This window comes from Muscardinus avellanarius (genome assembly GCF_963383645.1).
Source record: "Muscardinus avellanarius genome assembly, chromosome: 6".
Taxonomy (NCBI): domain Eukaryota; kingdom Metazoa; phylum Chordata; class Mammalia; order Rodentia; family Gliridae; genus Muscardinus; species Muscardinus avellanarius.
Genome location: NC_137791.1, coordinates 97,468,714 through 97,493,109, shown reverse-complemented (window position 1 = coordinate 97,493,109; position 24,396 = coordinate 97,468,714). Strand labels below are relative to the sequence as shown.

The window sequence follows — 24,396 nt, the reverse complement described above, 5'->3', positions numbered from 1 at the left end:
GGTGGCAGACAGGAATCATCTGGAAAGCTTTGAAGTGTTCAATGCCCAGGCCCTGTACTAAAGCAGTGAAAGCAGAATTTCTAGGAGTGGGAGCTCACGAGGTTCCTCAGATCAGGCTTCTAGAATCATCTTGGCTTCTCACCATTTTTTCTTCTTTTGAGCTTCAATTCTGAAATCTGGGCAGAGTTTGCTTATGGCAAATGGTGTGTGGCTTTGCACTTATACATGTTTGTTTTAGACTGTGCAGTCCTTGAGGGAAAGAGACGGTCATTCCTCTTTGTGTCCCTAGCTCCCAGCACTCGGAGGCTCCTTCGTGAGGAGCCGAGAGCCACGCTAAGTGTGTGAAGGCCAGGATACGCTATGTCCTTCTGGGGCTTGAAGTCATCTCCTTCTTTGGCCTCCTGCTTCTTATCTTCTGTCCTGACTGTTGCTGCCCCGCGCGGGTTTTATTTCTCATTCACTGGCCCTTCTTCTTGGCCCACTTGTGACATAGAGCGATGGCCCTGTGCTCTGCCCTCAGCCCTCCCCCCTCCATACATCCCTGGTGACCTCGTCCCTGCAGGAGCCTCCCACTTTCCCAATGGCAGAGGACCTCCAAAGCCTCACCTCCGACTCCTGCCTGCCTAGGAGTTCCAGACTTACTGTGCTTTAGTGAAAGCATCAAGGCAGAGAGCTTGGCTTCTGTGCTAGAGGCTGCAGAAATGGGATTAGAGCCAGTTCAACCACTGTCTCTTCTAATTACTTTGTCTTTCTGCATTGGTGAATTCTGGTTGATGATCACACCCAATTTGTTTGAGGGATTTAATAAAATAGTAAATATATAAAGCTTTTGCACAATGATTGGGTGACATAGAGTTGGTGCTCAATAATGTTTTGATACTATTGTTAGACATTTCCATCTGAATTGCCTACAGTCATAAACTACCCAAACCTAAGTGCAGCATCAGCCACATCACACTGCTGTCTGTTTTCAAACCTCCTGGTCTCCTCCACAGTTAGCGCTGGAACCAGGGGAACCTTGGCTGATACAGGTTTAATTTGGGGCTGAGAAAGATCCTTGGGGGACCCTTGGTATGTGCACAGCCTCTTGCCTCTCCCAACCAGGTGGTTATGTTGCCTCCTCACCAACTCGCTCTCTAACACACACTCTAAGTGTTCTCTGCTCCTGCAGAGACACTTTTGTAAAATGCCAAGAAAATCTGACTGCGTCCGTAATAACTTTTTCACTTCTCTCATTAGATCTTTTGATGATGGGACTAAGTCTTGAACCATCATCTGGCCAGCCAAGACTTTCAAATTTGGTTTGGGGGCCAGGTATTCATTTTCCCATAATGTTCCTGCTTCTCGCCTTTGGTACCTGCTGTTCGTCCTCTTAGAATGCCCTTTTCATTACCCCTCACCAGAGCTTCTTTTGTTCTGTCTACAGCTCACTGCCAAAGACAGAGCACTAACATAGAGGAACTTGCTTATGCCCCGTGTACTCCTTGTTCTCCTGTCCACTTCCTCCCCTGGGGAGCTCGCTGATAGCAGGCAGCCTGGTTTTAGTTTTTCTTTATTTCTTGGTCCTGGGGATTGAACCTGGGACATTCTACTTCCAAGCTACATCTTCAGACCCTTCTTATTTTTTTTTTCTTAATTTTGAAACAGGGTCTTACTAAGTTACTGAGACTAGCCTTGCACCTGTGATCCTCCTGTCTCAGCCGCCCATATGCTGGGATCACACGTGTGTTCCACCATACCTGGTGGCTACATGCTTTTTAGTGTAGCTGGGTCACTGGAGCTGCCAGTTCCTGGCCTTTCATATCACAGAAGCTTGATGATCTCTAAACAAATATATTTGGAGAGTGTGTAGTTTGGAGACAGTTTCAAAGAATTCATATCTTTTCTCTACTTATCTTGTGTGTTTATGTGTTTAGTAGAATAATGTGACCCTATTGCAACTTGAATGTCATGTGCAAAGCTTTGTGTGAGAGGCTGCAGCATGTTGTGACATGTCTTGGGCACAGGAATGGTGGGACAATGCCTTCTATTCTGTGATTTAAGTTGTGTATACAAACTCCTTTGAGAAACATTCTGTTGGGTACCTATTATGTACCAGGCCCTGGGCGGGGCAGAGCAGCAGAGAGGAATGATACTACAATAATACTTGTTTCTACATTCTTCCTTTATCCTGGGCTCTGTGCTTGAGTTAGCACATAAGACCCACCACCTCCTAAATGTGAGGAAATGGAGCCTCCTATTTAAATATCTTCTCTAAAAGAATTCAGCTTACTAGGGGAGACCCAGATTGGAGCCAGGGCTGCCAGATTTCTAAATTCCTGGCTCCTCGCAATGCTGCGAACCACCTGCGGCTGCCAGTTGTTGCGCACATGACTCCTGTTTCCGAGGAGCTGGATGTCCGTTGCTTTGACTTAATTATCCCAACACTGCACAAGGCATTCTCATCCCCATCATAGGGGAAACAAAATGGGCTCAGAGTTTAAGGAACTTGTGCAGGATCACAGAGAGCTGTGCCAGGTGGGCAGAGCCGAAGTATTTACTGGGGTCTACTTAACGTTTCAGCTCATTGTCCACTTAGCAAATGTCATGATCCGGGCAGAGGACACGAGACTTGTAAGCGCAGTCTAAAATGGCCCGGGCAAGGAGCTCAGTGGGAAGGAAGGGATGGGCGTGGCTGCGCAGGCGCTCCTGCCAGTGATGCCTTGTTGAGTCATTCATTCAGCTAACGTTGTTAGGGACCTTCAACTTGTTAGGATGCTAGTGATAGCTACAAACATGAGAAAGACAATCATTTTTAAAAAGAGGATAGAAGGATTAGGTAGAGAGGAGAAATGGCATCAGAAGAAATCAGGGCTATGACAGAGCTGGTGACCAGGTACCATTCACCAAGCACGGGCAGGGAACCAGCTGCCCTCTCAGTTGTGAGTGCATCATATCCAGATTGCTTGCTGGGTCTGCAAGGCCCTGCAGGAGCTGCCGGCCCACCACTGACAGTGCTTCTGCTGAGCCGACTGCCTTTAGTCCTCAGGCTGCCTAGCCCGTTCCTGCCACGGGGCCCCTGCCCTTGGCTTGCCTCCCTGGCCCAGCCAGAGTCAGCTCAAGTATCCCCTCCTCAGAGAGCCCCTCTCTGACTGCCCTCTTTGTTTCCTCGGTCACATCCTCCAGTCCTCCCTCTACGCCTCACACTGATCACAACCGAAAAGTCAGTGTAAGTCAGTAGAGAAGAAAATGGGCTCAGACAGTTTACGAGCTGGATGGCCTTGGGCAAGTTTCTTAGCCTCTCTGTGCCTTGGTTTTCTCATCTGAAAATGGGAACAGCAACACTAGAACTTCTATCTCATAATTTACAATTGTGAGGATTAACTGAGTTTACATATGTAAGATATTAATAGTGCCGGACATATGGGAGGTTATGTTTAAACACACCTGTAATCCCAGTACTTGGCAGGTGGAGACAGAAGGATCCCAGGTTTGAGACTAGCCTCAGCAACTGAGATCCTCGGCAATTTAGCAAGACCCTGTTTCCAAATAAAAAATAAAATAGGGCTTGAGGTGTAGCTCGGAGGTAGAACACTCCTGGGGTTAATCCCCAGTACTGCGCAAAGCAAGTAAGCAAACAACCAAACAATGAACAAAACCCAAAGTAAGCAAATTCATTTAGGACATATTGAGTTTGAATACACTGTCACTACAGAAAGCAGGGCTGGGAATACAAATAGCAGGACAAGCATAGTCTCCACCCTCAACGAGGTTTCAGCTTATCCAAACCATCCCCCTTGTGGAACCTTGCTTCCTGTTCTGGGGTTTGTGGTGCCCAGGGTAGAGTGATGACTGTCTTATTATGACTTGAGGTGAACGAGGAGGGAAATACAAGGGATGAGTGTGGGTATGTTTGTATCACTTTATATCTCATAATGATGCATAATTATATTGCAACAATAAAAGTATAAAAATGACTTTAGGTGACATAAATTTATACATTTTTATGACCATGTGATCTATTTATTGCTTAGAGTAGTATTCCTTTTATTAGTGTTGTATTCTATTAAAGGCTTGGTTCACTGTGAAGTGGTAAAATCTCACAAAAGAATGACCCAAGTAGGCCAGGCGTGGTGGCGCATGCTTATAATCCCAGTACTTCGAAGGCTGAGACAGGAGAATTGCAAGTTTGAGGACAGCCTCAGCAAGTAGTGAGACATTCATCAACCTAGTGAGACCCTGTTTCCAACTAAAAATAAAATAGCTCTGGGGATATAGCTTGGAGGTAGAATGCCCTTGGGCTCAGTACCCAGCACCACACACACACACACACACACACACACACACACACACACACACAAATGAATGACTGACTCAAGCAGAAAAATAGCTAAAAGGCCCATTTCTTGACCTTCTTGTGTTCTTTTCTCATCATGAGTTACCTCTTCCCTATGTCTATTTAATTTCTTCTCAGACTATAATTCACTTACTTGCAGAAGCCTTCCCTGACTTTGAAAGACCCTGGGCTCTTGAGTGGACCTGGTGTTCACTCATACAACACTTATGGCCCACTGCAAGAGAGCTGTCCTACGCTGTCCCATAGAAACCCCCAATGTCAATCCTAAATGATACTCTCTGCTAAGTTTCCTTCTTATCTCAGAAGTTTCAAGTTTATGACACCGTTTCAGAAAGTCCAGGGTCATCCTTTAGCATCCCTACCTGTAGAGAGGGGACCTTGCTATCAATAGGTTTCCCCAAGGAAGCAGAAGTGAAAGAAGTAAACACTTATGGCCCACTGCAAGAGAGCTGTCCTACTGTGGGCAAATGGGATCTTTTGTCTTTTCACCATTTGTATCTTCCACCTGGAAATACTTTCGTGTTGTTAAGAAGTCCTGTTCTCTTTTTTTATGTAACAAAAATTGAATTTATGTAGAGGACAAGAACCTGTAGAGCCAATAAGTGAGGCAGCAGTTTGTATTATGTTACAAAAGGTCAACTCACTTTATCAGAATTATTTTTGCAGAGTCCACTGAGTAGGACTGTTACTACAAAAACAACCTCCTAATCTTAATGGCTTAACACACATTGTCCCTCCTTCTCAGCCATGTAGTAGTTTAGCTTAAGTGTTAGGTCAGCAGCCCTGTGAATTTTGTGGCTCCATCTACTCTTATTCCCTAGGGTCTTTGCTGGTCCCCTTGCATTTGGCTGGCAGATGGGGAAAGAGAATTATTCAGGAGGTTGTCTTCTTGGCCAGGCCTGGATGTGGCAACACAGCCCTTCCCAGACCATTAACTGGGCTCAGTCCCATGGCTACACACCTTGCTAAGGACACAAAGACAAGTGGCCCAGCTGTGTGTGATGGAGACAGGGGAATAGACTTTGGTGACCATCCAGCAATGTCTCACAGTTTGATGCCAGAGCCAAGCAGGCCCTTGTCAGCCTGCGGTGGGTCCAAAGGGAAGGAATCACACTGATAACTACTGTTTTGGTTTTACAGGCAAACACATGCGATCAAAATCTAAATATCTGCCTTGAAGCCATTGAACAAATTGCCAAAGTGCAGGGACAGCTCTTTGGGATCCTTACTATAACAGCCCAAGAAGGTGAGAGTGGCCTGTGCCTCCCCATCCCGCTCTCCATCCTTGTCTCCCTGTTTTTTGTGCTTTCTCTGTTGTCTCTCGCTGACCTATGTGTGCTTTCTCTTAGGAGGACACAACGATGGTGTGGAAACAATCAAGTCACGCCTTTTGCCTTGGCTCGAGGCTTCTTTTACTTCTGCTTCCTTGGGGAAACCTATTGATAGCAAGGTCCCCTCTCTACAGGTAGGGATGCTAAAGGATGACCCTGGACTTTCTGAAACGGTGTCATAAACTTGAAACTTCTGAGATAAGAAGGAAACTTAGCAGAGAGTATCATTTAGGATTGACATTGGGGGTTTCTATGGGACAGCGTCAGATTTCAAACAGTTGGAGACCAGCCTACATAGAGAACACATACCTTGCTTAAGAGATCAGCATCATTAATGTCTGGATAAATAAAAGATCAGTATATTAGTCTTTTTTAAATTGCCATAACAAAATACCCAAGGCTGAGTAATATGTAAGGAAAAGGGGTTTATTTAGTTCATAGTTTTGAAGATCAAAAGTCCAAACAGCATGGTGCTGGCTCTAGCGGAGGCCTCCTGGGGGATGGCATGTCAATGGTGGGAGCACATGCCTAAAATGGGAGCTCATTTGGAGGGATAGGAAGCAGGGGGAGGGGTCAAGCTGGCTATTTTATAACAACCCACTATGAGAACTAACCAGGGTTTCATGAGAACCATGCCCATTCCTTCTGAATGACCTAGAGGTCACCAAAGGTTCCACATTACCTCTCACCTAGCCACACTGGCTTCCAATTTCTCTCCCTCTATGTGCATTTTGCCTGCTCTAGAACTTTGTGTGTATGGAACCGTACATCATTTTTTCTCTTGTGCCTCACTTCTCTTGCTCAGCAGAGTGTTTTTGCAATCCATTCATGTTGTCTTGTGTATTCAGATTTTTGTTTGTTTGTATATCTTTTCAGGACACGTTTGACAGGGAGAAATATAAAGACACTAGTACTCGGGATCGAGACCTACAACAATTAGATTCTGACTTGAACTCCACCCGTAATCAACTCAACCAGGTTAAAGACGAGTAAGAGGAATATGAGTTATCTTTTTTCAAAAAGAAATTGTTCTCAAAATTAACTATGGTTTAATTGAAAGGAGAATAACAGCTCATGTGAAATGTGGGCATTTATTAATAAGTGACATGGTGTGTGTATGTGTTTGTGTGTATGTGTGTACGGATGCACGTGCATTTGTGCAAGTTGGGAGTCAGTGTCTTTCAGTTTGGGGACAAGTACCTATATGTTCTTTGACTCCTAGTCCATTTGGAGAGCTCCTTCTCCTCCTTCATACACTTATCATCAGCCTTAATTATATAAAAAAGTAAAGATTGGATGAAAATCTATCCTTAAGGAAGGAAGTTTTTTTAAAAGGGTGCAGAAAGGGAAGGTTAGAGTGAAGGAAAGATCAAGTAAGAGGAAAATTAAAAGTAAAATGAAGAAGGTTGCATCGATTTTACTCTTCTAGGGGCCTATGTATACCCGACTGAGTGAGAGTTTTTTCAAAAATGAAAATTTCAAGAGTTTGGTATAACTATTAGGTATATAACATATTAGGTATGTAGGTATATAATGTATTTAGTAAGTTAAGCAATAGCATGCAACAACGGATATCAGATGTGTGCTCTGGATAGAGGGGAGCAAGCTTAGGGAATTACTAAAAGAGAACTGCAAACGTTGGGTGTGTACTTGAGGAAAAGAGACAAATGTGTGAAAAACTACACTTGACATTCTGTTTTAGTCTGCTTTTTCATTGCTGTGACCAAGTTTCCTGATACTAACAACAGAGAGGAAAGGTTTCCTTGGGCTTATGCTTTTGGAGATATAGTCCATGGTTGGCAGACTCCAGGGCAGACATCATGTGGGCACAGTGTGTGGCAGAGGAGAGCAGCTCATCTCAGGGAAGCCAGAAAGCAGGAGAGGGACAGAAAGTGACCGGGGATGGATTTGGTGCCCAAGGCCACACCTAGAGTCACTTGCCTCCTCCAACTACGCCCCACCTAAGTAAATCCATTTCGATGATTAATTCAACAGTGGATTTATCTGCTGATATTAGAACCTGGATCCAGTCACTTCATCTCTGACTATTGTTGCACTGGGGACATGCTTTCAACACAGGAATCTTTGGGGACATCATTACTCTACTGATGCTGCAGGTGATGTGTTTTGGGTCTTGTATTTCTCCCTCTCGGTCTCGCTGGCCTTGCTTCCACCTGGGCCCTAGTGTCTTGTGCTGATGGATCCTGAGTTATTTCTTGTCTGCTTATGTTTACTGGGACCATAGCTGGCAGCTGCTGCAGGTGACAAAGGCTGCTTCACTTGTGTCTAGTTGTGAGGTAGGTTTTCAAGACTTGACTGGTTTCTTGATAGTGGTCAGCAGTGATAGGGACCAGGATTCCCCATTTCCCTTTCTTATTTCAGTGGCTCTGACGTCACTCATAAGAGGCACCAAGAAACTTTGACAATTCATGCTCAAAAACAAGACAAAAACCAAACCCAAACAAATTTTTTATTTTGAAATTATTTCAAACTCAGAGAATTTGCAAGAATAATACTAAGAACATTCATAACCCTCTCCTATCCCTTTTGACCTATCTGCTTTATCATTTATGTGTGTGCTGTCTATATATACACTTATCCCCTTCCATAACCATTTGAAAGTTGCATACATTAAGGTGCTTGCTTCTTTTCCTGGATTTCCTAGATTTTTTTTTTTTTACCCACCTGTGGGTCTTATTCATTTTTACATAAGTTAACCCGAATGATGGAGTCTGTACCCCAGGTTCTGTGGTAGCCTGCACTCTCTTCTCTCTTCTACTCTGCTCACATGTCTCTTAAGGCAAGGTGCTGCCCTCTCTGGACTGAATGGCCTATCCAAGGAGTTCCCCATGTCATAACTTCATGAAGACTACTATGATTGTAACTTAGTTCCCAAGATGCAAATTCCAATAACATAGGGCTAGTTGATGGGTCCAGCCTGTTGGCGGTGGGGCTAAGAAGGAAGGAGAGTGCTGATGGCCAGAACAGAAACACACCAGCCGGGAGACCTATCAAGCAGGATCTCGTTTATTTCTCTCAGGCAACCCAATTTAAAGCAAACCGCAAGGGGGATTTCCAATAGGAAACTATTCTAACCTATCAAGTTAAAGGTCACTCTTGCATGTGCAAAGCACATAACTTGCAGCCAATCATTATCCAATGCACAAGGGGTTCATGAGCACAGAAGCATAATTTGAGCCAATAAGGCTCAACATTACCAAATTGGGCTAGCGGGGGCAAGGAGAGTAGTTACGCCCTCCATATCCGCTAGGCGCTACATGTTGCAGATTCATCAGAAGTTCTGTCAGGTGGTTGTGCAGACCCCAACAGCTAGTGAGGACAGGTCTTCCAGGTTTGTTGAAACCTCAGACAGCATTGGCAAGGAGCATTGGCTTGATTTTATGCCTGGGCTCTGGGTATGGATCCTGCTTTTCCTCATCTCCTGTATCCAATCTACTAGAATGTCCAGTGGAATCTACTTCCAAATATCTCTTTTTCTTTCTGTGCCATCTCCACTGCCTGGTTCCAGGTTCTGATCTGGCCTGAAACAATTTCTTTCCAGCCAACTCTCCTAATCTACTCTTGTTCAACGACAGTCTTTTTGCCACATAGCACATGTGTGTGTGTGTATGTGTGTGTATACACACATATACACACATACATATATTATTTTTATATACATATATAACTTATACAAATATTTATATCTACATATAAATATATATTTTAGTAAATGGTATCTATATTTAGTAAATAATATATATTTATTTAAAGTATTTCTTATTGTGTCAAGTCACCCCTGGGCTTAAAAGCTATTAATGTCTTGCATTTACACGTAGTAACAGTTCTGAAATCTTTTTTTTTTTTTAATTTTATTTTATTGGTGCACTGTATTCATACATCATAGTGGGATACAAACTTTTGTAGACATACATGCACACATCGCCCAGTCAGCCCCCACCCGATCCCCACCCCATTCTCTCTCCATCCCTCCTTCCCATGCTTGGCTTAGTGGTTGACATCTAGTATTATAGCAATTTATCCAAACTTAAAAATGATAATCTCACATAACAGTTTCATTTGTCTGATACCAAGCGTTTGATGATTTAAAGATAGCATTTCAATATTTCTTTTTGCTTTCTTTCTTACTAGAGCATATTTTTTTCTGTTTTTTTAGGTGAAACTATCATATATTTATATATTTATTTTTCAGAAAAAAATCTATCCTAATATGAAATATGAATTCTAGATACCCAAAACGATCTTGAAAAAGAACAAAGCTAGCAGATATATATTTTCTGATTTCAAACCATATAAAGCTACAATAATTGAAACAGTGTAGTACTGTTCTAAAGGCAGATATATAGACCATTGGAGTTAAATACAAGCCTAGAGCTAAATTCTTCCCTATATTGTCAAGTTATTTTTGACAAGGTTTCCACGAACATTTGGTGGTGGAAATAATAATCTTTTAACTAAATATTGTTGAAAAATAATAATTACATGGAAAAGAATAAAATTGGACCTTTACCTAATCCCATATACAAATATTAACTCAAAATAGATAAAAGACCTAAATATAAATCTTAAGACTATAAACTTTTAGGAGAAAATCTGGGTCATAAAACCTCACAACACTGAAATTGGCAGTGATTTCTCGGATATGATTTCAATGGCACAGGCAACAGAAGAATATACAAACTCCCTAAAAAATAAAAGAAAATATTGTATATCCAAAGACAATGTAAACAGAATTAAAAGTTACTAATAGAATTGGATAAAATATTTCCAAATGCTATATCTGAAGGTATATTAATATTCCAACTAGAAATCCTAAAAATTAACAACAATAAAGGCAAACAATACAACTTAGAGATAGGTAAAAGACTAACATAAATAATGAATCTCCACAGATAACCAATCTTAGTTGTCTGTTGGATGGAAAATCTTGTTTCTCTGGTTCTGGTGAGTGTTACCTATTTCTTCTTTGTAGTTAATCTCTTTGAGTATTTTCTCTAGTGCTGGTTTTGAAGACATAAATTCCTTCAGTTTCTGTTTGTCATGGAAGCTTCTTATTTCTCCATCTAATTTGATAGAAAGTTTTGCTGGATAGGAAATTTTTGGCTGGAAGTTGTTTTCTTTCAGAGTTTGGAATATGTTACTCCAAGCCCTTCTGGCTCTCATGACTTGGTTTGGGAAGTCTGGAGTGATTCTAATTGGTTTGCCTCTGAATGTCAGTTGGCCCTTTGTTTTTGTTGCCTTTAAGATTCTCTGCTTGGCTTCCACATTGGTCATTTTGACAATTATATGGCGTGGGGATCCTCTTCTCCGATCCTGTCTAAAGGGAGTTCTATAAGTTTCCTGGATCTGTGTATCAACCTCTTGCTCTATATTTGGAAAATTTTCTGCTATTACTTCCTTGAAGAGATTGTTGATCCCTTTGGTATCACTTTCTTTTCCCTCCTCTATTCCAATTATTCTTAGGTTAGCTCTCTTAAGATGGGCCCATATTTCTTCAATGTCAGATTCCTGCTGTTGGATATTTTTTTCTAGATTAGAAACTATGCATTCATTTTTGGATTGCTCATCTTCTAAGAGCGAGATTCTGTTCTCCATGTGGTCTAATCGGTTGTTTGTGCTTTGAATTGAGGCCTTTACTTCATTAATTGCATCCTTTATCTCTTTTTGGCTCTCTCTGAGTTCTTTTCGAAGCACCTCTATTATTTCTACAGTTATTTTCCTGATTTGATCTTCTAGAAATCTCTGATTTTCTGTTTTATCAGGTTCAGATGTTGTGGGGTTGTGCACATTCATTACTCCAGTGTTATTCCTCTTTCCCATGATTTCGGAGGTTTGTGCCTTCTCTGGGTTCTTCCCTTGGGTCACTATGGCTTCACTTAAGGTGCTCTGGATCTTGAGTCTGTATTATCTCAGACCCCACTACTCCTTTACTGGGTTGTATCACAGAGTCTCCGACCCAGGGAGTCGATAGAGGCTGCTGTAAACTATGGGGGGGTGCCAGGTTGCACGTTCTCCTATGGTGTGATATCTCTGCCACCACCACTCCCTCACTGGGTCACGTCCCAGGAGGCACAATACTGCGATTTCTCCTCTGTGGCCCGCAATTTGACTCACTGTTCTTGAGTACGCAGATGTAGCTGTACTGGACTCGGTGAATTCACTGCTGCTGCCGCTGCCGGTGGCAATATGGCGCCTCTGCCACGCCCTCGGCCATGAGACTGGCGTATTTTTTCTTCTCTGGTTTTGATTTCCACTCTGAATCCCTGCAGCGTGTGCTGAGCTCTGCCACTGGGAGCTTTAAATGCTGTCTGCGCGGAAAGATCCAGCCTGGTTGTTCCACAGCGGCTCACCTGGCTTGCTGTAGCCGTCCGTTGAGTTCGCCGCTGCCTCCGGCAGTATGGCGCTGCTGCCGCGTCCTCGGGCGCGTGTGTCTCCTCTGTGGCCCTGAGCTCTGTTCTCAGTCCGCTTTCTCTCTGGAGCCTGGTGGTTTTTTTTGTTTTTCTGGTGATGGTGTTTTCTGGCTATGAAAGGCGTTCTTTTTGTGGTAATGGAGATTGGTTGTTAGCGGGACTCTTAAGCCCCGCTTTTCTCGGTCGCCATCTTCCCGGAAGTCCCAGTTCTGAAATCTTTACCAGGGTGCTTAGTGCCCTGGCTTTTCTGGCCCTGCCTCTGTTCCACCCCCATCTCATGCTAGTCTCCTGGATCCAATCACTGTCCACTTCTTCAGTTTGAGGCCTTTGCTTGTGCTATTCCATTGGTCTGAAAGAACCTTCTAGTCTGCCACCAGCTCTTTGCATGTCTGGCTCTCTAATATGCTTTGGTCTCTGCTTGAATGTGACTCTCAGAGTCTGTCTGTGACCATCTTTCATTGACAAGTGTTTCTTCTCTCCTTCCTTTAGTTTTCTTTCAGTGACCTTCTTTTTATACTAGCACTTACCAGAGCTGGGAATGTTAAAATATGGACCTGCTTGTGTATTTATGGTGTGTTTCCCCCACTAATTGGAGGATACAAAGAGTCGTCGTCTGGCTTTGCCATTTGACAGCACTGTGTCTCTAGTACTGAACATCTTTCCTGGCCCTTATCAATAACTAACTTATGGATGATTTACTCAACACCATAATAAGACTTTTAAAAGATATTTTAACCTGATTAAAACAATTCTTGGCACATGAATGCACTCTCCCTTCTCTCTGCATTTGAGTCAGGCATGTGGAATTAACACGTGTTGTGCTTGCTTCGGAAGCACATATACTAAAATTGGAATGAAATTAGCACACGTGTTTGCTTGTATATGTATGTACTTACAAATTTATGCTTAGAGAAAAAACCCTCCTTTATTCCTTTTGTACTTTCTTTCTTGGTTTATTTTCTTGGCTTTTTTCCATTTTCTACAGTTTTCTCCTTTTAAAAGCTGTAATATATTCACATTTGAATTAAATCACACAAATTTCCTTTTAACCTCCAAGAACCATATTGTTAAGTTTAAAGAAAGTTTGTTTTTTTGTGTTAGCTTTCTGTTGCTGTGACAGAATATCCAAATTAAACAGCTTAAAAGGAAGGAAGACTTATTCTGGCTCGTGGCTTCAGAGGTTTCTGTCCATGGTGTCTTTGCCTTGTGCCTGTGGTGAGGATGAATACATGGTAGGGAGACATGGTAAAGCAAGGCTGCTCACATCATGATGGCCAGGAAGAAAAAAGAGAGAAAAAGGGGCCAGGGTCCCCATATGACTTGCTTCTTTCAAAAAGGTCTTACCTTCACAAGTTTCCACCACCTGCCAAGAGTGCCATGAGATTTTGTGGGATATTTAATATTAAAACCACAGGAGGATCCCAGTGTTTTATCATCTACTCATCCATCTAAACAAATTACCCTTTCTTGGTCTCAGGACTCCTGGGATGAAAGAATCTAGATGTTCTCAAGAGGCAGGTCAAAGAAGTCAAGAACCCTTTGTCAACCCATGCTATATCACTGAACTAGGACAACTTCACTGAGAACCACTGATTTTCAAATCCAATGTCATCCATCCAGCCCCAGTTTATTTTTCAATTTGTATGGCCCTAAAGAAAGATTATGATTTATTATGATGAGTGAGCAGAGTCCTTGAAACTAACAATGACTGAGCTATGTTGGAAACTCAGGGAAGTGGAGCTCTGTAAGTGGTGGAAGACATGAAACCCTTGGTAGTCAAGTGTAAATGTGGAGGATTTTTTAAAAAAGGTATGCAAATACATTTTTTATATGTAGGAAGTCTGGGAAAATAGGGCAAATGCAGGCCCACAGTGCAAAGTAATGACAATAGGTATTGGTATATTATACAAAAATGGAGAGTTTATATATAGAGAGGCTACCTAGGGATTGGGTGTAATTAGAGTCGATGAATTAGGAGGATGAAAAAAAATTTAAACAAGTTTCTTTGTTCCTTATTTTCCAATAGGAATAGTTATTACATACTTTTAAAAGTAGCTCTGTAATTTTTTTGTTTGACGTTTAGCAAAGATGCTAGCATATTTTTCATACAAGTCCTCCAAAGTGTTTGCAATATTATCTGATTGAGTGCAGATGTCTTAGGATTTGATTCTGTTTATGTTGAATTTATGTCATATGCCAAAAGTTCCCGAGAGAATCTTTGTCTTGATTTGGAAAGTCTGCCAATTTTGAAAAATCTGTCTTTAGTTACTGATTTCTCTTACAGTCTGGCTGAAACTGGAAAGGCTCTTGAAGAAACCAAGAACAGATCTACTATATCCCTTTTGGCTGCAGAGGAGGAAATAAATCAGCTAAAAAAGCAGTAAGAAAAAATGATAGGATTATTGCAGCCTACTGATTAATCATTGAATTTAGCTTTTATGGTGCTCCATTTTAATATGAAAGAATCTGCTCATAATCAAAGAGAAAAGGCAGCAATTTTTAATTGGTGTTTTATACATTTTTCTCACTATGAAAATATTACCTACATACCATAAACAATTTTTAAAGTACAACATAGTATAAAGGAATCTAAAACCCTCTCATAGTTCAAGTGCCAGTCTATTTTCTATTCATTCCAATTCTACAATAAAATTGAGTGAAGAATACATAACAATGTACATTAGTATAAAATTTTGTACTTTATCTTTTCATTTAATATTTTTTCCTCTCTAAGAAAAAATACTCCAGAACTTAGTTTCCAATAGGGTCAACATTTTTTGTTATTTGGTATTTCATTCACATTGAATATTTTCAACATTGGAAATAACATTGGGATGATTTTATGGGAAGTCTTGAGTTTAAATTTCAGATTACAAACCAGGCATGGTGGCACACATTTGTAATCCCGGAGCTTGGGAGGTTGAGACAGGAGGTTCACGCAGGTTCAAAGCCAGCCTCAGCTACTTAGTGAGGCTCTCAGCAACTTAATGAGACCCTGTTTCCAAACAAATTATAAAATAGGGCTGGGGGGTGTAGCCCGGAGGTAGAAAGCCCCTGGGTTCCACCCCCAGTACCACACACACACAAAAGATAATCCTAAATTTCAGATTACTTCCTAAAGACCAATTTCTAGAAGGGGCAATAAAAACAGATCCTTTTGTTTTTGCCTGTTTTGATATTAGTTTGGACTCTCTCAAAAAAGAGCAAGTTGGAAGTGTAGCTTATAAACACATACACACACACACGCACACACATGCACACACACACCCATTTGATTGTTTTCACACATATTCCAGCTGTCTCATTCCTTCAGGAACACCCATAAATCTTAACTTGGACCCCTGTTCTACTTCCCTTTCCATCGTGACCCTCATAATTGTTTTAGCCTCTTCTTTCCTATGTGATACACCTTCTCAAATCCATTGGTCCTATAACTCATTGATTTCCCATAGATCTGATTCTGCTCTCACCTGTTTCCAGTGCAGCTTTTTCTTTTCAAAACATCAATGGAGGTGTTTCTTTTATTAATTCTTCCCCTCACTACCACCCTTCCTCTCTCCACTGGGCTTTCCTCTCCATTATCACTAGCCCCCTTATGTCCTGATTTACTCATTCTTAGCTTCTCTGCCTCCTTCTGAGTCTGACCTCTGATTCTCAGCCCACACTGTTGTCATTTCATCACAGCGAGGTCTCTTATGGGTCTTGCTTCTGTTTTATCTTTGGATCTTAATGAAGGTGTCAATTTTATTTCTCTCTTTTTTTGGTTTGTTTATGTATAACATTATTTTTCTAGGTTCCAAGTCCCAGCTAGTCTTGTGAATATTATTCAATGTCTACTGTAGCGCCCCACCTGCCTTTCCATCTGTTCAGAGAATTGAAGAGCTAGTGAAAATAAGCAAGCATCTCTGACCAGCTTTGCACTAGCTTTTGAAGGTCACCTGTTTTCAGAGTTTTGTACAACTGAGTCCATTGTGGAACAATGTGGCTGTCAGTCCACTGCTTTCCCTAGAGGGCCGGCACGAGCATCCTTTTTGGTACTTTTTCCCATATAAGCAGCAGGTGTGGAAGGCACCCTGACCCTGGCAGTTCTGTTCTTTGCTAATTTGTGTTTGCTCCCATGCATTTTTATCAGAGTTTTTCAAGCCATAATGATATACTGAGGAGCCTATTATGTGAAACATGCCATCTATTGCTTATTACCTTTCCTCCCTTTCTCCCTTCCCTCTCCTCCTCACACTCATCTCTTCCACTGCTGTTCAGGCTCAAATCTCTTCAAGCCCAGGAGGAAGCTCGCCACAAGAACACAGACAGGAGCTCAGAGTCTAGGCGGGGCTCAGTCAAGCGGGGCTCAGAACAGCGGGGCGCAGACCAGCGGAACGCAGACGTGATATCGGACTATGAGAAACAGCTCCGGAACCTCAAGGATGAGATAGCCGTCCTGTCTTCTGAAAAGGCTGGTCTCCAAGGGAGATCTGACAAATTCTCAAGGTTCTTTTAAGCTCTTATTTTTGCTGAGTTAGTGCTAAACTCTTGGGTGGAGGGAGGGGGGATGACACTCTAAACCCAAACCCCAGCAATTTGGGAAACTTATGTTGGGATGATTTTCTTGAACTGCACCCTTCCAGAGAGAGAAACGAGTCCTGAGTTGCCAGTATTCAGGCACTAATTTATATTGGCTTGAAGCTGGGCTGGGGTGGGCTGGTAAGGCAGGAGGTGGTGCCCATGTTAAAAGAATGCTCCAAAGCCGGGCATGGTGGTGCACGCTTGTAATCCCAGCATTCAGGAGGATGAGACCGGAGGATCTCAGTTCGTGGACAGCCTCAGCTACTTAGCGAGGCCCTCTGCAACTCAGTGAGACCCGGTTTCAAAATACAGAATAAAAAATAGGGCAGGGGGTATAGCCCGGAGGTCGAATGCCCTTGGGTTCCAACCTCATACCCGCAAAATAAAAAAGAATACTCCATAATACAGGAGTCGCTTCTTCTGAAGCTTAAGGGCCTTTTCCCCGGAGACGACATCTATTTTACTGGGTGCTTTTTTCTTTTTCTATCTCACATGGTTGATGGTGTGTATAGGTTAATATTCTTGTGGAATCCCTTTCTGTGGTTGGGTGAAAGCAGACGAAGGTCATGAAGACAGTGTTAAGGAAGGATGAGCGGCATGCTCCTCTTTGAAATCCCATTGTTTTCCTTATTCTTTGCACCTCCAGCTCCCACAACATGCCCTAATTCCAGCCATTGAAACATCACCCTTGCCTGTTACTGTTCATCGAAATGTCACCGTAGTCTTTCATTTTGGAGACTTGCCCTGTGCTATTCTGGTGCTGCACTACCTCCCAAGACCTGTGCCTTCCAGCCATGTTGTGTGTGTGTGTGTGTGTGTGGGGGTATTTGCACCATGATAATTGGCAAACTGAACTATAAAGAAGGCCTCCTCCACTCCCCTTTGGCCAGCCTGCTGGTCAGTGCACTGCATTGTTTTGACTACCTTTTGCAGTATAGCTTCTTCTGGAAAACTTTCCTTTTGGGGGGCCCCTTTCCTTTGGCCTGGCTAGTCTGAGACTCTACTGCGTACTGGTAGCCATCATTTTGGTACCACACGGCTCCCATGACGTGCCTGTGTAGTGTTACCGCTCTGAGGCAGGGGAAGAAACACACAAGTCTGGCTCCTCTAACTCGGGCTCTTGCTAGCTGTTTCCCTCCAGGATGGTCCTATTAGTTTTTCAGGGCTTCAATCCCTCACCTGCAGAATGGTCACCAAAGCTGGCCTCACGGGGTTGCTGTGAGGCTATACTGAGGCGGCACAGTGAATGTGCTTTATGAAGTCTAGCCCCCTGTGTGGGCATGGGTATTGTTTCTTGCACAAGAGTGCATTTGCGGTCTCCAGAGACAATGGCCTCATCACAGGCTGAATGGTAAGGTCACCCCCGTGAGCTGCTTGCCCAGCCTCAGAGGGTCTGGGCTCCGTCCAGTGTGTCCTTTGCAATTAAGATCTAGAAGCCAAGGTGGGGCTGGTGGCATATGCCTGCAAGCCTAGTATTTGGGAAGCTTAAGAGGAGGATTGCAGATTCTAGTCTGGTCTCAGACATTTACTTAGGGTCAGGGGCAATTTAGTTAGGGTTAGGGCCCGTCTGCAACTTAGCAAGACCTTGTTTCCAAACGAAAACTAAAAAGGGCCAAGGTATAGCTTGGAGGTAGAATGTCCCTGGGTTCAGTCACCTGTATCAATCAATCAATCAATCAATCAAAACATAAACATAAAAAAGAGAGAGAAAAGAAAAAAAGAACTAGAGACCAGGAACAGCAGAGAGGTGAGTGGAAGCCTTCCTTGGCTGATGCTTGCCCCTCCGCAGGTCATCCAGGAGCCGGTCTCCTAGCCCTGGTGTTGGCAGCCGCAGCCGCAGCCGCAGTCGCAGCCGCAGCCGCAGCCGCAGCCCCGGTCGCAGCTGCAGCCCCGGCCGCAGCAGATCCACCAGCCCTTCCACTGCAGTCGCCAAGATCAGGAGCCCGTCCCCGAACCGCTCCAAGCTGTCCAGTGTGGCGCGCAAGGCCGCCCTCCTGTCCCGGTTCAGCGACGCCTACTCGCAGGCCCGTGGGGATGCGCAGTGCTTGCTGCGGCGCTGCATCGACAAGGCCGAGACTGTGCAGCGGATCATCTACATCGCCACCGTGGTATGAGCCCCATACAACGTTAAATGATGGCTGGACCCTGAGGTCGCTGTGTTGGTGGATTCCGCAGTCGCCCCGTCTGTCCCTTAACTCCTTTTCTTCCTCGTCTATATTTTCCCTTTCCTTCCTTTTCCTTTCACTCTAAATACTTGTGGGCGAATTGCTTTTCACAACCAATACCTATCCATACACATATATTAATATTGATCAATTTGTTAAAGAAGTATCCATTAATGCTATCTCCAGTGGGTATATGCTAAGTTGATTTGACTGTGCCTTTGTCTAATGTGGGCCTATGAGCGTGCTGGAGATAGACTGCTATAAATGTTTGACTGTCTCTTGATTGGTTTCCTGCAAATCTTAGAATAATCAGAGGTTGTAGTTGTGCTAATTATTCTACTTAACAAAGGGTAGTTATTCAAACTGCCAATATGCCAGCTATTTGAGTATGGCAAATTAAAAATGTATGCAAGTAGCCGGGCGTGGTGGCACACGCTTGTAATCCCCACACTTGGGAGGCTGAGACAGGAGGATCGCACAGGTTCGAAGGCAGCCTCAGCTACTTAGTGAGGCTCTCAGCAACTTAGTGAGACCCTGCTTCCAAATAAAATAGAAAATAGGTCTGGGAGTATAGCCCAGAGGTAGAAAGCCTCTGGGTTCCACCTCCAGTACCACCAAAAAAAAAAAAAAAGAAAAATGTATACAAGTATGCCGGGCGTGGTGGCATGCTTGTAATCCTCGCGGTTGGGAGGCTGAGACAGGAGGATCGCACAGGTTTGAAGCTAGCCTCAGCTACTTAGTGAGGCTCTCAGCAACTTAGTGAGACCTTGTTTCCAAATAAAATATAAAATAGGTCTAGGAGTATAGCCTGGAGGTAGAAAGCCTCTGGGTTCCACCCCCAGAACCACACACACACACACAAAATATATATACAAGTACAATCTTTAGTTTCCTAAGTGAATACAGTTGTTTTGTAGGTGTTACCTTGAGATACTAAAGTCAACTATGAGAATAATTAAATGAGTACAATTAAATATAAGCTACAAAACAAACTTATTATGAAAGCAGAATTATCAGAAATCCTGTGGTTATTCACTTACATGAGAGGTCAGCAAACTATGGGTGTGGGTTCTATCTGGATCTGGCTTGTATTTCTCAGAGGAATGGTGCTTAAGAGCTAAGAATGTAAAAATGGTTTTACATTCTTAATGGGTTGTAAGAAAAGCCAAACAAAAACAAAGCAAATAAACATGTGACAGACTGTGTGTTCTTTGCAAAGCCTAAATACTTACTATTTGGTTTTTTATACTAAAAATTTTGCTAGCCTTGGCTTATGTAATGAAGAATCATTTTCTGAACTGGTTACATCTATGTAAGAACAGAGGACATGTTTTTCTTGCACAACTGAGTCTCCCTAGGGTATCGTCCCCTAAGACTCCGACCCACAGGGGCTTAGAGAACAACACAGACACCTCTTCAGCTGAAATATGAATTCTTCTTTAATGGATCCTTAATATGTCTCAATAATATGTCTCTTCTTCCTCCTTTAATATGTCTGACAATGCGTACAACAAGCACAATATATATCAGCATCAAAATCCCTCCCTCTATTCCCTACCAACCCCAAGCTTCCACAGCTAGGGCATGCACATTTCTGACTCTCTCATAGGCAGGCTGGTGGTAGCACAAGGTGCTGCGTCACTGATCATTCTGCAGGCACGTAGCATGGCACACTGCGCATGCTCAAGGAGACGTCCATCTTGTGAGTCTCATGACTTGGCTGCAAGCCTAGGCGCCATCTTGAATCCACGCTGGCAACAAGCCTGGGTGCCATCTCGGTCCAGCCGAGTGGGCCCCGACACTAGGGCATACGCTATAAAAGGCATTTAACAACTACTTGCACTGTGCTGCTTCTTACACTTAGAATGACCAAAACAGTGGTCAGTTGTCTCAAAATTAGTGAATGTGGATTGTCATATATATTCTCATGTACTTTTCAAAATTGAGAGAGAGAGATTTCTACCAGATTAAAAGCACTTTTGGCCAGTTGCACTTACTCATCTGAATACTGATGTTATGATAATTTTTTTATTCTTTCATTGGACCTGGCCACCCTCCTCCTCTCACCAGATAAATTTGCTGTGTTTTCACTGACAGGAGGCATTCCACGTAGCTAAAATGGCATTCAGACACTTCAAGATCCGGGTGAGGAAGACCTTGACACCATCGTATGGGGGGTCGAATGACTTTGAGAATGCCGTCTCGGACTACATCGTTTGTCATCTTGATCTATACGACTCCCAAAGCAGCGTTAATGTAAGTGTTGGGTCTCTGATGACGACAGTGTGTGGCTTAACGTGTTGACGGGGACTACCGACTCTTCAGAGTCCACAGAGCATTTAGTATTGCTTCTAGGTAGTGGAAGAAAAGAACAGTAGTCAATTTGCCTTGTAGTACTTGTCATTATCTTAGACATTTTGTGAGTAAAAACATTCTGAGCTTTAGAGTTTTATTCTGTAGATGGTTCTTAAGATTGGAAGATAAAAAATTCATAGTTTTTAAGTGCAAGAAAGAACTCTTGGGAAGTAGTGTGGATTGACAGCCTGATGGCCACTTGAGCACTGTGTGACCTTCCACATTGACTCAACTTCTCAGGGCTCTAGTTTTCTAATCTTTAAGTGGGAACAACAATGATCACTATTCTGAAGAGTTATTGAGAGGATTAAATGAAAGAAAGCAGACCATTTGTTTAGCCAGAAGGAAACTCCGCACATAGTAAACTCTCAATAAAAGCAAGATATCGACTGGGTGTGGTGGTTCACACCTGTAATCTCAGTACTTGGGAGGCTGAAACAGGAGAATACACATTTGAGGCTAGCCAGAGCCATCTAGTGAGACTGCCAGCAATCTATTGAGACCCTGTTTTTTTTTTTTTTTTTTTTGCGGGTCTGGGGATGGAACCCAGGGGCATTGGATCTCTGAGCTACACCCCCTGCCCTATTTTTTATTCTTTATTTTGAAACCGGGTCTCACTGAGTTGCAGAGGGCCTCACTAAGTAGCTGAGGCTGTCCGTGAACCACGATCCTCCAGGTCTCAGCCTCCCGAATTCTGGGATTATAAGCGTGCGCCACCACGCCCGGCTAAGACCCTGTTTTGAAACAAAAAATAAAAAAAAGGAGCTTGGAGTTAGAATGTTTCAGGCTTTAATCCTCAGTAGCAAACAACAATAAAACAAAACAAAACAAGAAAAGCAAGCTATTTTAGTTATTCTTATGGATTAGTAACATGTTAGAGTTTTTTATTGGCACTTTTATATTCCTACAGAATAGGAAAATAATGACAACAAAAAGCCATGGATTTCGTTTTTTAGCCCTTAACATGTTATTTGTGTCCCTCGCTATCATTCATTCTTCCTTATTCCTCTGATTAGCATTCTTGCAGCTATAATCTAAAAGACTGACTATGTAAATCAGAGGAAAGAAGATTTATTGTCTTACAGTTCTGGGTTCAGTCCATGTGAAGCTGGAAATCACTTATCTCAGGACATGGTGGGAGGTGGAGGGCTGTGCTCTTTACATCATGGAGGTCAGAAGCCAGAAAGAGAGAGAGGGAAGGAGGGAGGGAGGGAGGGAGGAGAGAGAGAGAGAGAGAGAGAGAGAGAGAGAGAGAGAGAGAGAGAAGAGAATCACCCTGATAAATTCATTATAATAGATTTATCCACTGCTGGGATTATAACCCTCATGACTCTATTATATCAGCTCCAAACATTAATAAATGAGCTCTTTAGGGACCATTTTATATCTAACTAAGCTGGGCATGGTGATGCACGCTTATAATATATCCCAGTGCTTGGGAGGCTGAGATAGGAGGATCTCACAGGTTCAAAGCCAGTGTCAGCTACTCAGTGAGGCTCTCAGCAACTTAGTGAGATCCTGTTTCCAAATAAAGTATAAAATAGGCCTGGGAGTATATCCAGGAGGTAGGAAAGCCCCTGGGTTCCACCTCCAGTACCACACAAAAAATATCTAACTCTAACACTTATTGATGAGTGACAAGATCCTTCTCCTTATAGCATGTGCACGAGTTTCCTGGCTTATTTTTTATGCACACACTCTTTTCTCATGTTCCATGGGTCTTCACTGATGTCAGAGTCGTCAGGGTGTCAGTGTCTCATTGCAGGTCAGCAGCCAGCTGATAACATCTTCTGTTTTCCAGGATGTGATCCGTGCCATGAACGTCAACCCCAAGATCTCGTTCCCTCCTGAAGTTGACTTTTGCCTCCTCAGCGACTTCATCCAGGAGATTTGTTGCATTGCCTTCGCCATGCAGTCCCTGGAGCCACCCCTCGATATTGCATTTGGGGCAGATGGAGAAGTTTTTAATGACTGCAAGTAAGAGACAAAGGAGCAGAAGCTAAGGGATTTCTTATTTAGAAAGTGTCTTATCTCTGCTTCCTGGGGACAGAGGAAGGAGCTTGGGTGGGGAACCCAGTAGACACTCCCTGTTTTTCTTCTCTGTACTTCTCCTGAGCTCATTATCCACTCAACAGATTGGGGGAAACTAAAGGTACCCAGAGCCTGTCTTGATATTTTAGAAGGTGTTCTATCACTACAAAGGTGTATTAATGTGTCAGTGTGTGTGTATGTGTGTGTGTGTGTGTGTGTGTGTGTGTGTGTGTGTGTGTATGTGTGTGTGTATATGTGTTACTGGGAATTTAACCCTGGGGCATTCTACCTCTGGGCTACACCGCTGCCCCTTTTGGATATTTTATTTTAAAACAGAGTCTTGTTAAGTTGCTGAGGTTGACCTTAAACTTGTGATCTTCCTGTCTCAGCCTTCCAAGTACTGGGATTACAAGCATGTATATTACTTTTTATTACACTATTCAGACCAGGTTTTTCAAAGTCTTGTGGGTGGGTTGTGTGCCTCAGAGTCACTCAAAGTACTGATGAAGTATGCATATTCCTCTACCACTTTCCTCGATGTCTCATTAGTCTGTCTGGGGCACTGCAGTTTAACAAGCACCCAGGTGTGTCACGAGCACACTGACGTTTCAGAATGGATGTTCTTGTCTAAGACTATTAGAATCCTACCAAATTTTACATGGTAAATATTTCCCTTATAAAATAGGAGAAAAAATTAAAGAATCAAAGAATTTGTTGAGATTTGATGGGATATCAGCTATAGCTGGAGATTATCTGGGAGGAGGCCAAACTAGTGATTAAGAGAGAATACAGACTCAGGTCTCACACTGCCTAGGTGGAAATCCTGGCTCCACTTCCCGTTAACTGTGCAGTCTTGGGCATGCCCTTTATTTTTCTGTTCCTTTGTTTTTTCCCTGTCATAGGGAAATGATAATGCCTGCTTCCTAGGCTACAGATGGTTAGCTGAGATGACTCAAAGTTCTTAGGATGCATCCCGGCATTTAGCGAATGTTCAGGAAATAATAAAACTCTGGGTCTTCGTTGAAGCCGTAGAGTTTGCAAGTTTGTTCACAAGGGAAGCCACATACCATCTTTTATTTTTTCCTTTAGAGTACGGATAGTGCCTCTCAGAGACACCCATTTTGTTTTGTGGACCTCATGGACCTCAGGCAGGCCTTCTGATGACATACCTGTAACCAGAGGGA

At 43.0% G+C, this 24,396-nt stretch overlaps 1 protein-coding gene across 1 annotated transcript in view; it reads left to right on the top strand.

Annotated features, from left to right (window-relative positions):
- The window catches only part of SPATA18 (spermatogenesis associated 18), a gene marked incomplete at both ends in the record, with an annotated part of 45,989 nt that overhangs the window by 7,967 nt on the left and 13,626 nt on the right, over positions 1-24,396 (top strand). The window contains 8 exons of the mRNA XM_080697246.1: positions 5,477-5,582; positions 5,686-5,801; positions 6,544-6,656; positions 14,383-14,478; positions 16,359-16,568; positions 18,451-18,769; positions 20,924-21,082; positions 22,983-23,158. Coding sequence (XP_080553372.1) covers positions 5,477-5,582; positions 5,686-5,801; positions 6,544-6,656; positions 14,383-14,478; positions 16,359-16,568; positions 18,451-18,769; positions 20,924-21,082; positions 22,983-23,158 — 1,295 coding nt within the window. The remainder of the gene's footprint in view (positions 1-5,476; positions 5,583-5,685; positions 5,802-6,543; positions 6,657-14,382; positions 14,479-16,358; positions 16,569-18,450; positions 18,770-20,923; positions 21,083-22,982; positions 23,159-24,396) is intronic.